The 15,392-nt window shown below is 43.8% G+C and overlaps 1 protein-coding gene across 1 annotated transcript in view; it reads left to right on the forward strand.

Annotated features, from left to right (window-relative positions):
- LOC139754530 (uncharacterized) overlaps nucleotides 1-10,806 on the forward strand; it is a 46,529-nt gene extending 35,723 nt beyond the window's left edge. The window contains 6 exon segments of the mRNA XM_071671836.1: nucleotides 2,742-2,896; nucleotides 3,123-3,255; nucleotides 3,544-3,673; nucleotides 6,763-6,904; nucleotides 7,113-7,484; nucleotides 7,855-10,806. Coding sequence (XP_071527937.1) covers nucleotides 2,742-2,896; nucleotides 3,123-3,255; nucleotides 3,544-3,673; nucleotides 6,763-6,904; nucleotides 7,113-7,484; nucleotides 7,855-8,163 — 1,241 coding nt within the window. The 3' untranslated portion in view covers nucleotides 8,164-10,806.
- The last annotated feature ends 4,586 nt before the right edge of the window (nucleotides 10,807-15,392 follow it).

The raw sequence follows: 15,392 nt of genomic DNA on the forward strand, positions 1-15,392 counted from the left end.
TATTAATTATGATTATATTAATATAGTAATTACTCGACTAATTACACGAATTTTAAGGTTTTGACCACAGATTCATATTGAGCAGACGTAAAAATATCTATGCTGAAATTTCAGGAAAATCTATTTTTTCAAAAAAATCAAGAAAAATCCAAGGCCTTGGATAATATTTTGCTCAGATTTTCAACTTCTTCAGATTTTAATGAAAATCTGGGAATATGTCGTATTCTATATAGTGACTGAGGATATCGAGTCAAAAGACTGCATTTCGTAAAATTAAGCGCTTAATTACATATTAATTATGATTATATTAATATAGTAATTACTCGACTAATTACACGAATTTTAAGGTTTTGACCACAGATTCATATTGAGCAGACGTAAAAATATCTATGCTGAAATTTCAGGAAAATCTATTTTTTCAAAAAAATCAAGAAAAATCCAAACCTTGGATAATATTTTGCTCAGATTTTCAACTTCTTCAGATTTTAATGAAAATCTGGGAATATGTCGTATTCTATATAGTGACTGAGGATATCGAGTCAAAAGACTGCATTTCGTAAAATTAAGCGCTTAATTACATTAATTATGATTATATTAATATAGTAATTACTCGACTAATTACACGAATTTTAAGGTTTTGACCACAGATCCATATTGAGCAGGCGTAAAAATATCTATGCTGAAAATTTCAGGAAAATTAGCCTTGGATAATATTTTGCTCAGATTTTCAACTTCTTCAGATTTTAATGAAAATCTGGGAATATGTCGTATTCTATATAGTGATTGAGGATATCGAGTCAAAAGACTGCATTTCGTAAAATTAAGCGCTTAATTACATATTAATTATGATTATATTAATATAGTAATTACTCGACTAATTACACGAATTTTAAGGTTTTGACCACAGATTCATATTGAGCAGACGTAAAAATATCTATGCTGAGAATTTCAGGAAAATCTATTTTTTCAAAAAAATCAAGAAAAATCCAAGAATTAGCCTTGGATAATATTTTGCTCAGATTTTCAACTTCCAATTTTAATGAAAATCTGGGAATATGTCATATTCTATATAGTGACTGAGGATATCGAGTCAAAATACTGAATTTCCTAAAATTAAGCGCTTAATTACATATTATGATTATATTAATATAGTAATTACTCGACTAATTACATAATTATGATTATATTAATATAGTAATTACTCGACTAATTACACTAATTTTAAGGCTTTGACCACAGATCCATATTGAGCAGGCGTAAAAATATCTATGCTGAGAATTTCAGGAAAGTATTTTTTCAAAAAAATCAAGAAAATCCAAGGATAATATTTTGCTCAGATTTTCAACTTCCAATTTTAATGAAAATCTGGGAATATGTCGTATTCTATATAGTGACTGAGGATATCGAGTCAAAAGACTGAATTTCCTAAAATTAAGCGCTTAATTACATACTTAATATTAATTATTATATTAATATAGTAATTACTCCACTAATTACACGAATTTTAAGGCTTTGTCCAAAGATTCTTACTGAGCAGATGTAAAAATATCTATGCTGAAAATTTCAGGAAAATCTATTTTTCAAGAAAATCAAGAAAAATCCAAGGCTATATTATTGTTCAGATTTCAACTTCAGATTTTAATGAAAATCTGGGAATATGTCGTATTCTATATGGTGATTAAGGATATCGAGTCAAAAGACTGTATTTCGTAAAATTTAGCGCTTAATTACATAATATTAATTATCATATAAATATGCTAATTACTCGACTAATTACACTAATTCTAAGGTTTTGACCACAGATTCTTATTCAGCAGACGTAAAAGCATATATGCTGAAATTTTCAGGAAAATCTATTTCTTCAAACAATCAAGAAAAATCCCGGGCTTGGACAATATTTTGCTCAGATTTTCATTTCTTCAGATTTTAATGAAAATCTGGCAATACGTCATATTCTATATGGTGATTGAGGATATCGAGTCAAATTACTGCATTTCGTAAAATTAAGCGCTTAATTACATACTTAATATTAATTACAATTATAATATGCTAATTTCTCAACTAATTACGCGAATTTTATATTAATATACTAATTTCTCAACTAATTACGCGAATTTTAAGGTTTTGACCACAGATTCTTATTCAGCAGATGTAAAAGCATCTATGCTAAAATTTTTAGGAAAATCTATGTTTTCAAAAAAATCAAGAAAAATCCAAGGCTATAATAATATGTTTTCAAAAAAATCAAGAAAAATCCAAGGCTATAATAATAGCCTTGGATAATATTTTGCTCAGATTTTCAACTTCAGATTTTAATGAAAATCTGGGAATATGTCGAATTCTATATGGTGATTAAGGATATCGAGTCAAAAGACTGCATTTCGTAAAATTAAGAGCTTAATTAAATGCTTAATATTATGATTATATTAATATGCTAATTACTCGACTAATTACGAATTTTAAGGTTTAGACCACAGATTCTTATTCAGCAGACGTAAAAACAGGAAAATCTACTTTTTCAAAAAAATCAAGAAAAATCCAAGGTTATAGCATCACACAGCCACTCATGGATTTATATTGCTCCTTCCCAACCTCACCACAGGCACAGTACCTTCCTCTGCTGCTGCTGCTCCTAACCATATCATTGTGCCTCATTCTCTTTCTGAATGTTTGTCCTGCCGTATTAGAAATGTCCGTGTGTGCGTTATCTCCAGTAACACCTTCTCTTACCCCTCTTAAAGTGTTCGGCCTGGGCACCCTCATCTTCAACGGGCTGGAGATCGCCATGCACTCCACCATGAAGAGCGAGTGCGTCAAGGACATAGTGTTCGCCCATCCTATACTACAGGCACTCTTCACCTTCCTCCAGATGCACTTCCTCTTCGTCAACTCGGAGGTGAGCTTCGCCTAGCTCTCGTCCCTCGTCGATTGTCTTGCTATAATTCTTCTGGTAAATATATATGAAATTCTGTTCTGGCGAGGAACCAAGAGCAATTAGGGCAGTCCAGCCTCTGGAACTGGGTACAGTAGACTTCTAGCACCGACAGCACTAGCCGTCGAGGTATAATGACTTGGTGTTATGGCTTTGCCTGACTCGTACCCCCGTCTCGCTCTTTTGACAGGTGATCGTGGAGAAGTTCGGGCAGGTGGCGAGGTTCGGGTTTATGCACCTGGTTGCCACCAACGTGGCCATCTGGATCAGGATGGTGGTCTGGGAGTCCGCCATTGTCTGGATCGAGGACACGTACGCTACTGGTGAGTGCTGGAAAGAGACCTTTTGTCATACCTACAGTAAACAACCGAGAGATGTAGTGATGTGATTGATCAAATTGTTCACTCTCATAATCTTCCTCAAACCAGTAGTTGGTTAGTCTTTGAACACGCCTCTGTCTCTCAAGCTACGAGTCTTTTCCTCTTTTCTGCAGCAATTTGTATACTGACTAATGGCCTTTTGACATACAACAACTCAACCTCAGAATATACACATGTACCAGACGTGGTCGTAGCACACGGCCCTAATCCCTCCTTCCCCCCGCGTTGCAGGGTCGCTGGTGGAGATACCGGAGCAGGCGGAGCAGGTGTTGCGCCTGTACACCTGCTTCCAGAACAACACACTGGGTCGCCTGTGGACGGACGCTCAGCCTTACCTCTTCCCCTTCCTGGTGCAGTACAGGTGAGCCACGTTACCAACTTGCCTCCCTCCCTTACCTGCCTGCCCCTCCTTTCCTCCACCCACGACCACACCTCGCGGTTCACACGGAGGCCACGACTAAAGGGCCACGCCTGGCCTGCTTGAGTCCCTTTCGTCTAAAACGCCGCTATACGTGCCTTAGATTTAAGGTGTGAGTGGAGACTGTGGCCTCGCCCGATGAATCATGAATGTGTACAGTGGAAAATAACAATTGACAAACTCTTCGTATGTTGAGGATGTGTGAATGTTTTGAGACGTTGTGTGTACACCAGGCGTGAAGCAGTTCCATTATTTGAGGGTTCAGTTTCAGTTACCAGTGCATATTTCCAAAGATTTAATGCCAAGTAACATTAAGATGGTCACAATAATTTCAAATTGCGGTTGCATAAATTGTAATTAATTAAAATGACTGCAGTCTTCGGAAAAATAACCGACCCCATTTCATTTCACATTTAAACGAGTCAAGTGTATATGGAGATGTTTTCTCCATATCTGTTTTCTTTTTGTCAATATAAGTCCCACGTTATATCCCAGCTTCATGATTTTAGTGGAATTAAACTTGAGCAGAATGAATATTTAAAACAATTACTCTTGATTTTAAATAAGATGTTACGAATGCAAGTACACAAAATTATTATAGTTAATAATAATAATCAGTTAGTCATTCCAAGCCTGGTTATATTAGTACCTGACTCTTCCCAGGTAATTAGGAGCGTATGTAACGATGATGCATTGTTGAATTGTACGCTTTTTGTCTTCCGTTTATTTCATCTAACATATACAATGCCTGTTTTTCAGTGTTGCTCGTCTTGTGTTTTGTTTTCTCTGTCCTGTCAGGTCTGCGTGATAAGTTTTGACTGCAGATGTATCGAATACAACTAGGTGGAATGTAAGACGAATATTTAGATACGTTTTTCGAAATAATTAATTGTCCACAAGGTAACAGACGCGAGTGTTCTGCCTCTGACCAGACACTACAAGGCCAATACAGTGTTCATACTATTCTGAGTCACCGTGTATGAAATTGGACTTGATACCGTATGTGTTGAGAGTGTTGCGCGTCTGTGTGTGCCTGCATGACCTTACCTGAATTATAGTATCTTTGCAAACCAAGCTATAGGGTAGGAACGATATGTATATACCGATGTATGATACAATAAGCGGCTCACATCAGCAGTAAACATCACAAAGGAAGCTATAGGGTGGGAGCGATACACGTATACTGATGTATATGATACAATAAGCGGCTCACATCAGCAGTAAACATCACAAAGGAAGCTATAGGGTGGGAGCGATACACGTATACCGATGTATATGATAAGCGGCTCGCATCAGCCGTAAACATCACAAAGGAAGCCAGACATACAGTTGACATAGGGAGACGTCCTAGCTTTATGCTGCAGCACCCGGGTCGTGTGCAGTCACCCTCATTGCTTCTAGTCGGTATCAGTTCAGGAAGTGTGAACTTTGTTGGGGGGGGGGGGGGGGGGGGGGGAAAGGTTGTTGTCTCGAAGCAGGTAATTAATTATCAAGATACTCTTTTTTTTTCCATTGGGAACTGTCATACAGTATGTAATGTTCAGCCATGGATGGGTACAGACCAGATTCGATTATAGACATGTCAGTGCTGGCCACCCCCCCGTCGCACCAACCCAGTATTTCCTTGACCACTGGAAGGGAAGTGATGTAATTGGATCTCATTATGTGACCATGATGTAAAGATGCGAGTGGGTCATACCAGCGGGACAGACGCGACGCTTCAAGTGAGGCTAAACGAATAAAAAAAAAAAAAAAAAAAAGTTCGACTGTCCTTCCTAAAAAAAATTTTTTAGGCGTTTAAGATGAATGAAATGGTCTACTTTCTTTTAAAGTAAAGGGGATTTACTTCATAATCGCAGTACATTAGAAAGTTTACGTATTTCACCAATCTGTGAAAAAGTAATTGAAGGAGATTTTATGGATAATGCTGCACGTCAGGCGTGGAGGGAGAAGGCTTTAAGACGAGGAGGTCCAGACAGCACCACCACAGTCCAGAGGACATTTGGCCGAACAGTTCAAAATACTGGTCGGTATTCATCGCTACTCATGATGCATGACGCTGGTACGTCATGCACGAGGAACTACCTTGATAAGATCTTTTTTAAACTTGAAGTAGCACAAGATTATTTGTCTTTATATATAAAGACAGACACTTTATAAATGGTTGTGGACGGTGGAATATGTATGCAGCACACGGTGTCATGTGGGTCAGTTTGTTTCACTTTAATTGAAAAAGGAGAGAAAACCTTGGACGTGGATGAGGGATGTGGTTGGTTATGTCCTGGACCTGCGGCCAGCTGATTAGCGCACGCGCACACTCTCTCTCTCTCTCTCTCTCTCTCTCTCTCTCTCTCTCTCTCTCTCTACACACATACCCAGAACCATTTGTGCCTCTGCTCTATTGACTCGCCCCACACACCATACTCACGTTCCTCCTTTACCACTCGCGACTCGATCACCGTGCTCCCGTCAACCACCACCCCGGACCCACCCACCCACCCACTCGCTCCACCACCACGTAAACCCCACTCATCCTGCTCCACCACCACCGCCGCCGTCTCCAGTCCATCACTTTCGATTCTTGTTTCGTTTCTCTTAAGCTGTGCAGATCTGACTCTGGTTGGTCGAGTGTATGCAGCGGCGCGGTGGGTCCGCCAGAGTACGGGGCACTGGCAAGCATCAGGGTAAGGCCGTGGTGATTAAGCACCTTCTGGCCGTGGGTAAATAAGACTTATGACTACAGAAACCCACTAATCCTTAAGTGTAAGCTAGAAATAGTTGTGTGCGTGTGTGGAGCGGTGGCCCTGTATCGTAATAGGCCTTTTAAGACACCAATAATATTTTCACCACCGACTAATCTTCTATTAACAATATACGTTCGTGATATTCTTTTCGAATTACAATCTCCATAGCCCCCTCTCGTTATAATAGTTCGGGTTGTATGTCGCTGTTGCATTTACAACCTCCCATCGTTGTGCACGTAAAGAGAGAGAGAGAGTCTAGGAGACTGATATTTCTCATAAATGTTTCAGTCTGATAGCAGCCGCTGTGACGTACATCATGTGGCGGAACGTGGGCAAGGAGAAGCTCAGGAAGTTGGCTCACTTGGGCAAGTCGGCCATGGAGGACACGGCCACTTTGGACAAACGTGGCGTCCGGAAGGGACACTGGAAGGTTAGTCCCCCTCATGTATTCCAGTGACGTCTCTGTACTGTGTCGTAGGAACGGTTTGCCTCATATTTTTTCACTTGGTATAATAGTTTCTGGGTTTGTTATGAGCATCTAAATCTCGTCTGTGCAGCTTGCCCAGCAAACTGGATGGTGTATAAAGGAACGTTTCTTCTCTGACACGGACTTGTATCGTACCATTGCTCTACTTCAGGTTGACTGCAGGTCGGCCTCCAAGGGCCTCTTCCTCGGTCTGCTGTGTCTGGTGGGCGGGATCGTGATCCTCATCATCTTCTTCGTCATGAAGGAGCAAGAAGACTTCAAGATCAAGATGTTCTGGATCTGCAGCGGCACCCAGATGATCATCTTGGGTCTGGCGGTGGTGACCACCATCATCGGCTTCCTCCAGATCCCTAAGCTCTCCATCTCGACCTCCAAGCCGCTGGACCTCGACCGTCTCCTCCTCTCCTCCACCATCATCGGCGTGTACCTCTTTGCCGTCTTCGGCATGATCGTGGGAGGCATCAACTACACCGACTCCGAGTACCTGGCCACCTTCTGTGTCCATGCCATGCTGCTTCTACAGGTGAGTGTTGACATCTGTGATGTTGGCTCGAAGTCTGCTTGATCTTTCGTAATATTGCTGTATCATATGTCACTTTGTATGCACCATCCTGATTCATCATTACCTAAGTTGAAGTTTCAACGAAAGGTATGAAAATAGTATTTATTAAAGGCTAGTACTTTGATAATTTGATGTTTGTCATTTTATGCAGAATGTTTGAGCCTCTTTTTCCTTTTCAAATATGTATCTGGTGTGTTGCGGCCCTTTGAATATGTGCCAGACAATGATCACGTCAGTCCTTTCGAGTGAGTAAATGATAACCCTCAGCCATTACATGATCACTTGACTTAATGCATCATCATTTTCCGATATACTCGATTCCTTCTCGCAGGTGTCGCTACAAGACATGCTGGTGGCGGAGGCGAGTCGCCGGACCTGTACCTCCAGGTACCAGATGTTGACCAAGCCAGGCCGTCAGGTCATCACGTTCCTCCTGTTCGCCAACGTCACCTTGTGGATCCTGGACACCTTCATGACTCACACCAGCGTCTCGCAACAATTCCAGTTCGGGTTTTACGGGGTGTTGGCGTGGGGCATAATATCCCGCATCTCTCTCCCGCTCCTCATCCTCTACCGCTTCCACTCTGCCGTCATTCTAGTCGAGATCTGGAAGAACACCTACAGAACAAAGGCCGACTAGTACGCGTCACCTACAGCCAGCTCAGAACTAAGAGTCAAGGCCCATTATCTTGACTACAGTGTACATGAGTTTCACCCATATGTAACACACCCTCCCTCATACCAGTCACTTTTTCATTCCAGTTGTCATCATTGGTCAGATTCTGTTGCGTACTACAGTTCCCTTCCATGCCGATCCTGTTCGGTCACACCACCTCCCCCGCGCCATCCGGCCCCTCGTTCCGTGCGACGGCTTGTCTCTGCAAGTCTTCCTCCTTCGACATCCCCATCCCACCCTCCCGTTCGTCCTCCTCTTCCTCCTCCTCTCCCTGGGGTTGCAGCCTCCTCCTTAGAGACCCTGTCACCTTACTCTCAAGTCTCTGCCTCGGTCCCGGTTCTGACGCAGGTGATAAGGTTCACCCCCGACCCTCCCGCTCCATCACGACTCTGTGACCCTAAGGACACGTACAACTTTTCTCAGGACTCGCTTGTACACCACCGTGTGCAGGCGATGACAGACATAAGCACTGGTAACACCCCACACATGACACTGGTCTCGCCAGCTAGTGGGAACGATAATACCCAGATGAAGGACAGAATGAAGCGTCGAGACCAGAAGCTTAGGAGACTCTTGTTCGGTAACGACTCTACCTTACAGAGACAACGAAGTATAGTCATTAAAGAACTCATGATGGGGCACGACCACAAGGGCTGCCTCATGACCTCGCATCCTGTTCAGAAGGAACTTAAAAAACTGCTCCGCAAGACTATGCAACTGAAAGCCAAAGGCAAAAGTAAAAAAGCGACATCGGTTGTGAAGCTTCTCAGATGGGTGACCAGACGAAAACGGAGTGGAAGTACTTGTCTGTTGAGTAACTCGGACTTGAGTTCAGTGAACATGATGTACACCAGAGGCAAGACCCGCAGTCCAGCCAGCTCAGGCGACCCCGGGACGAGCAGTGACTATTACCTGACACCCAGACCTCTGACACCTTCCCGACCTACCCCTAGACAACTACGACGCTCAACACCTCCCAGCAGATCATACTTAAGAAGTAACAGCTGCAGACAGCGCAGCGGAGGAGATTATCCCTATGAAGACGAGAGAACACCACTTGGTAACAGTTCAAGACGCAGTGGAAGGCGGCAAGTCACAGGGAAGATTTCTAGAAGGCGTAATGAAATTTCGCAGAGTTTCAGAGATATGGCGTCGGTCTCTCCAGAAGAATATTTTACCATCCGCAAGTCGCTCAGAAGGATTCAGAAACTTAATCGCTCCGCAGTAAAACACGAGAAAGCACTTAAATCTATTTTAAAGAGGAAGCTTTTCAGACATTTCAGCGAGCGACAGCGTCATCCAACTCCTCTGGGCAGCTCCTATTCCCACAGGAGACGCAGATCATCATCCCTGTCGCCTTCAAGAAGCCTTATTGAGCCTGATGATATTGACCATCACCCGCACCACAGAGGTCACGGGTCACCCCGACCAGCCTCTCGGCTTGAACGGTTACAACGGGCTTGGCGGGAGGAGGATATTTACTCCCTCAATCCCTTCGACTCGTGGAGGCTCAGACACCATCCCTCTCGCTACTCACCCCCACCGCACCCCCCGCGCGATAGAGTGTCACCCGACTGTAGATGGGGAAGACAGAATGGCCCCAGCCAGCATAACGCATTCTCTGTTGACCAAATGCCCATTAGACGACGGCTTCGAAAGTCCTGGAGACAGGAGAGGGACGCGTCTTCACCACCTCGTAGACGTCGAAGCCTTACACCACCCCTTCACCAAGACCTTGACACTGGGTCTTCCCAACTGACTCCAGAGAGTAGGTCTTCCCACCTGCTCCCTCAACCCTCTGATGTCTTTTTCCGCCCACGCCCACCCAATGATGCCTTCTACCCCCCACACTTACCAGGGCCACTTCACTCCTCACAGGCAGAGGCCTCGCCCTTTGTCCTGGGCTGGCTGCAGGTGCCCCAAAACACTGCTGAACCCGTGAAGAACAGAGTCTTCCGGAAAGCACCATGGCTCCGCGGCCTGCAGTTCCTCCACAGGTAACACCAGGCTTGTGTATGTATATAATGAACTGTACGTATCGCACCTACGCTGCCCACAAGCTGGCGAGACAGCACCCACAACCCACCCACCCACACACTTTGTGGGGTGGTCGACGCCCGTGAGTGCATATAGCAAGTAAATTTGTGTTGAAATTAATAGCGTGCGTTTAATAAGAGTACGAATTGTTGAATTTGTTAATGATCTTTATTGTTATTATTTATATGTAAGATACAACCGTTATTTAGTGACGAGCGTTTGGCCATAATTCATTTATGGCGACCCATTTGTATAGTGTTAGATACCAATATTGTTGCCAATATTGTTTCATATGTCTCACAATTGTGTATTTTTCACAGTTCACCGACAGAGTAGTTAAACTATTTTTTGTGAATATCTGCCATATTTTAAGCATCCAGCATTTTTTTTTATATATACATAATTATTTATTGTACATACCATGTGCAAGAGACTTAGGTTTTTATATGAGTAATGAGTGGTAATGGTTTTTGTTAAATCATAATGTAAATGTATCTTAATGGTTGCGGGCCTAAGATGTACATAGGCTGTTGATTTTATTGTCGATTTATAATAAATTATATACTCGTAGGTCTAACGTTTCTCTGGCATCCTTGTGGGTAGTGCTTAATCTTAAGTGCAGGAAATTTCTTGAAAGTAACAAGTAAGGCAATATCTCACTGTAATTATAAATGTTATTTTAAAGATGTCTCGGACGATCTCTTTTATGGTGTTCGATACATGTAAAGTATGCTTTTAAAATGGACAGGCAAAGGATCAAAGTACCACATTGATTCAAACTCTTTTTCCTTAATTAGCTGAACCATAGGTGAGGAGCCTGATTACAGTGTGTCCAAGAGATAAACAGGGTCGTAGCTTGAGACACTCCAGCCACAACAAGCTTGGAGCATACCTACCATGGCTGCTTGCTACAGGAGTGTCAGTGCAAGATATCACTGGTTCTGTGTGCTTCCAAAGCCTGTACGGCAACGCCAGAGGGACGGTGAGTAAGTATGAAGGATGGACACTGATCGAAGGCTGGGATGGGAGCTGATGATGATACGTAGTCTTGCAAGGCAGTCGGAATCTACAGGGAGGCAACAGCCAGGTGAGTCGGAGGCCTTATAAGGCCCTCAGTAAACAGTGGAACTAAGACTAAAATCGCAGTGGCTGGTTGTAAGCTGCAATGATTAATGTAGTCAGCAAGGGGCTAGTTACACTCGTCTCCAATACTGTGCAGCCCGCTGGCTGGCTTGAGATGAATTGTACAATCAAAAGTGACTCGTGTAAGATGTACTGACTAGTGGAAACTACAATGACTTACGGTAAGGCGATGATCTTGGGTAACCTAAGGTGACCCAAGATATTTTTACCAGTAGTGGAGTAGCTCAAGCGTTGGTGAAATAGGTTAAACGTGGGAGGAATCTGTAAACTCTCTTGGACTTTTAGGGTGGTGTGGTAAGTGCCTGTAACCTCTTTATGGTGCAACAAACTGCGGTATTCGTGGTAACCTTCAGAAGACTCGGACAGCCTTCAGCAGCTTGTAATAACTCAGCATAGGCCTTGATGATGTTACAAAGTGGGTAATCCGCCAATGGTTTTCATGACTTATTAGAAGACTTTATATATCTCTCCTGATATTCTGAATCTGTTATTCACCTCTTATCCCTCGTGTTGTAACTTACACACCATCACCCCAACTGTTTTATCTGACCACACTCGTATATGCTTTAACGGCACCTCTCCCTCCAGAGGCCCCTTCTAAACGTATATAGATATACTTCAACAATCTGACTGGGATAAGCTATGGAAATTCTTTTCCGACTTTCCTTGAGTAAATTACTGCCTCCTATGTGGTGATGCTTCTGTCTCCGCCAAACTCGTAGCAAGACTACCTTTTCTTCCAATCCATGGTTCAACAACCAACCGTTCCTGTACTGAGGCCATTCAGGCAAAGGTTCAGGCATATCGTTGGGGCTTGGAAAATCTCTCCTCCGACTCCCATCCAGCATGTATCACTATCCGTAATCACTGCAAGCACACTGATCGTTTCTTTACTCAAAGAGCGGTAACGCCTCTTCATCATCCACTAATAGGTATTTCCGGTATTTTGCTAAGGGCATCATTGCTAACAACTTAGCTCTACCTTCACTTTTCCGACCTGGCGGTACTGCAGCCATCTCTCCAACAGACAAAGTAACACTGGTTCCCGTTTCTCCTGTCACTCTATCTGAGATGACTCTATCATTCTTTCAGCCCCTGATGCTCCTCTTAATCCTATGGTCCTTCCCATTTTCTCTCTTCGAACTGTCCGAAAAGCGCTTCTCTCTCTCTGGACACATGCAAAGATTATGTTCCTGAAGGCATCCATCCCGTGTACTGAGAGTGTGCCTCTGAATGCTTGCTCGTCTGTTGTTTCTATTAAAAAACCCAAACCTTTTCTTCTTTTTGGAAGCATACATTTGTATATACCATCCCTAAGAAGGGTGACCTTTCTAACTATTGTCCTGTTACTTTGACATCTACCACTTCCAAAGTCTTCGAAACGCTTCTCATCTCCCATATACTCAGACATTTTGAATCTCTGTATTCTCTATGGTTTCTGTTTGGCGAGATCCACTGGAGATATTCTTTCCTATCTTACTAATGTCTGGTCATCATCCCTGAAGGATTTGGATAATCCCAAGTAGTTGTCCTTGATATATCAAAAGCTTTTGACAGGATGTGGCATCGGGGCCTCATCTCTAAGCTCCCCTCTTTCGGCTTCTCGCCCTCACTTTGCTCAGTCGTATCTAGCTTCCTTTCTGGCCGATCTATCTCCATGGTTCAACAGCGGTGTTCCTCAAGGTTCTGTCTAGTCTTAGTTACTTTTTTACCGACAATTTCCTTCATTCCATAAACAAATGCACTAATACGCTGATGACTCAACACTGCATTCCTCCACATCCATCAATTCTGCTTTTACTTCTCTCTCGATCTGCTTCTCGTCTCGACACAACTTTCTCAATAAACTCAGACTTGGACAGGATATCTGAGGGGTAAACGAAATCGGGCTGCGTCTAATGCCTCCAAGACCCATTTCCTATCCATCTCTAGAAAATTCCTTCCAACTTTCCTTTCTCCTTTGACGGTTCTGTAATTCCATCTCTTGACACGATGAACATACTTGGTATTACAATAACATCCACTCTATCTTGGAAACCCCATATTATGGTAATTGCTATTTCTGCCTGTTAAGAAATTGAGAGTCCTGCTTAGATGTCGAAATTTCTTTTCTTCCGAACACTTCTCCCTTTACACAAAGTATTGATCCGTCCTTGAATGGAGTGCTGCTCTCACATCTGGGGTGGTTCTAGCTCTGCATCCTTACTTGACAAAGCTGAGTGGAAAAGGGTCAGACTTACAGACTCCCAAGCTAATTTCAAAACTTGACCCACTCGCCATACGCAGCAATGTTGGTTCACTTTCCCACTTTTGTAGTTATTACTTTGGATTTTGCTCCCGAGAGCTGGCTGGCTGTGTGCCCGCCACCACTAGCTAGACTATGCAATACTGAGCAAGCTGCTGCGCAAATGATTAGTGTGTGGCCGTTGGCAACTCAAGAGTCGGGCGTTTTGATTAGTGTTTATTCCCCTTCACGTAGAAGCTTTGGAACTCTCCACCCTTTCATGTCTCTCCCAATAACTATTCCCTAGCGCTCTTTAAAAGACAGGCTTTTAACTTCCTCCAAAATTCGTAAATAATTTCTCTTGCCTTTTCTTTTTCCCTTTGATTAACCCCTCTGTATTTCAATTAAGGCTCGGCCTTGATGTGGACATTCGCCCGTGATTGGTGCCTCCAACGTAAAATAGAAAAAAAAAAAATAGTAGACTACTGACCCGTGACAGACTTGAGTTGAAGCTTCATAGGCTGTGGTGACTTCAGGTGGAGTATTGTGGGTTGTAGTGACGAGATCAACTTTTGTATGTGGTTAAGCTAGAGACCTGTCTGAGGTGGTGGTGATACCGCCTGGTAGGCTGGTGGTGAAAGTGTATGGTATGGTGAAAGTGGTGTATGGTATAGGCTGGTGCAAGTACTAGGTACGAGGGTGTAGCAGTGGCTAAAAGAACAGTTGTTTGTGTTACTGTCTGGTAGGATGGTGTGGTGTAGGATGATGGGGGTGTCTGTTTGCCTGAAGGCAAAGTGGTTTCAGTGATAGACTGGCAAATGTTGTTTGATCGGACGATACAGACCTTAGCAGGATGAAGTCGTTATGGTACTGTGGTATCATTCATGGAAGGGGTGATATGGTAGGTAGGAGGGTGGTAAGGTACAATACCGTAGTGGTTGAATGGTAGTACTGTCTGGCTGGGTGGAGTAGGTACCTGGTAGAATAGTCGTCTTGAGTGTTTAGTTATGATGGTTAATGTAGCAATTTGTGGTATGGTCTGGTAGCTGAGTGTACTGTTTGGTAGATCCTGGTAGGACGCAGGTGTCGACCCCTTTCCAGGTAGCGTCTAATAGCGTAGGTGGGGAGGTGATGGCGGTGCTGGTAGCATGTGGTTGTGGTGGTAGAGCGCTGGGAACGTGCAGCTGGTGTTGGGAGTGGTGTCTGGGTGCGCGAGGTGGTGGTGGTTGTGGCAGAGCGATGGTAGCATGTGACTGGTAGCGACAGTGGTGCTTTTGTGTGGGTGGGGTGGTGGTAGTAATGGCAGAAGGATGGTAAGACGTGGCTAGTAGTGGTGTCTGGGTGCGAGGGGTGGTGGTTTTGGTGGCAGAGCTTTGAAAGCATGTGGGGGTCGTGGTAATGGTGTCTAAGTGCGCGGGTTGGCAGTGGTAGGATGGTGGCGTGTGGCTGGTGGTGGTGTCGGGGTGGGTGGGGTGATGGTGGAGGGATGGTGGCATGTGGTGGTAGTAGTGGTGTCTGGGTGCGAGGGGTGGTGAGTGTGGTGGTAGAGGAAAGGTAGCATGTGGCAAGTGGTGGTAGTGGTGTCCAGGTGCGCTGGGTTGTGGCAGTGGTAGAGGGATGGTATCATGTGATGGTGGTGGTGCCTGGGTGCGTGTGGTCGTGGTAGTAGTGGTAGAGGAATGGTAGTATGTGGTGGTAGTGGTGGCTGGGTGGTGGTAGAAGGATGGTAGCATGTGGTGGAAGTGATGGTTGGGTGGTGGTAGAGGGATGGTAGCATGTGGTGGTAGTG

This window comes from Panulirus ornatus, chromosome 17 (genome assembly GCF_036320965.1).
Source record: "Panulirus ornatus isolate Po-2019 chromosome 17, ASM3632096v1, whole genome shotgun sequence".
Taxonomy (NCBI): Eukaryota; Metazoa; Arthropoda; class Malacostraca; order Decapoda; family Palinuridae; genus Panulirus; species Panulirus ornatus.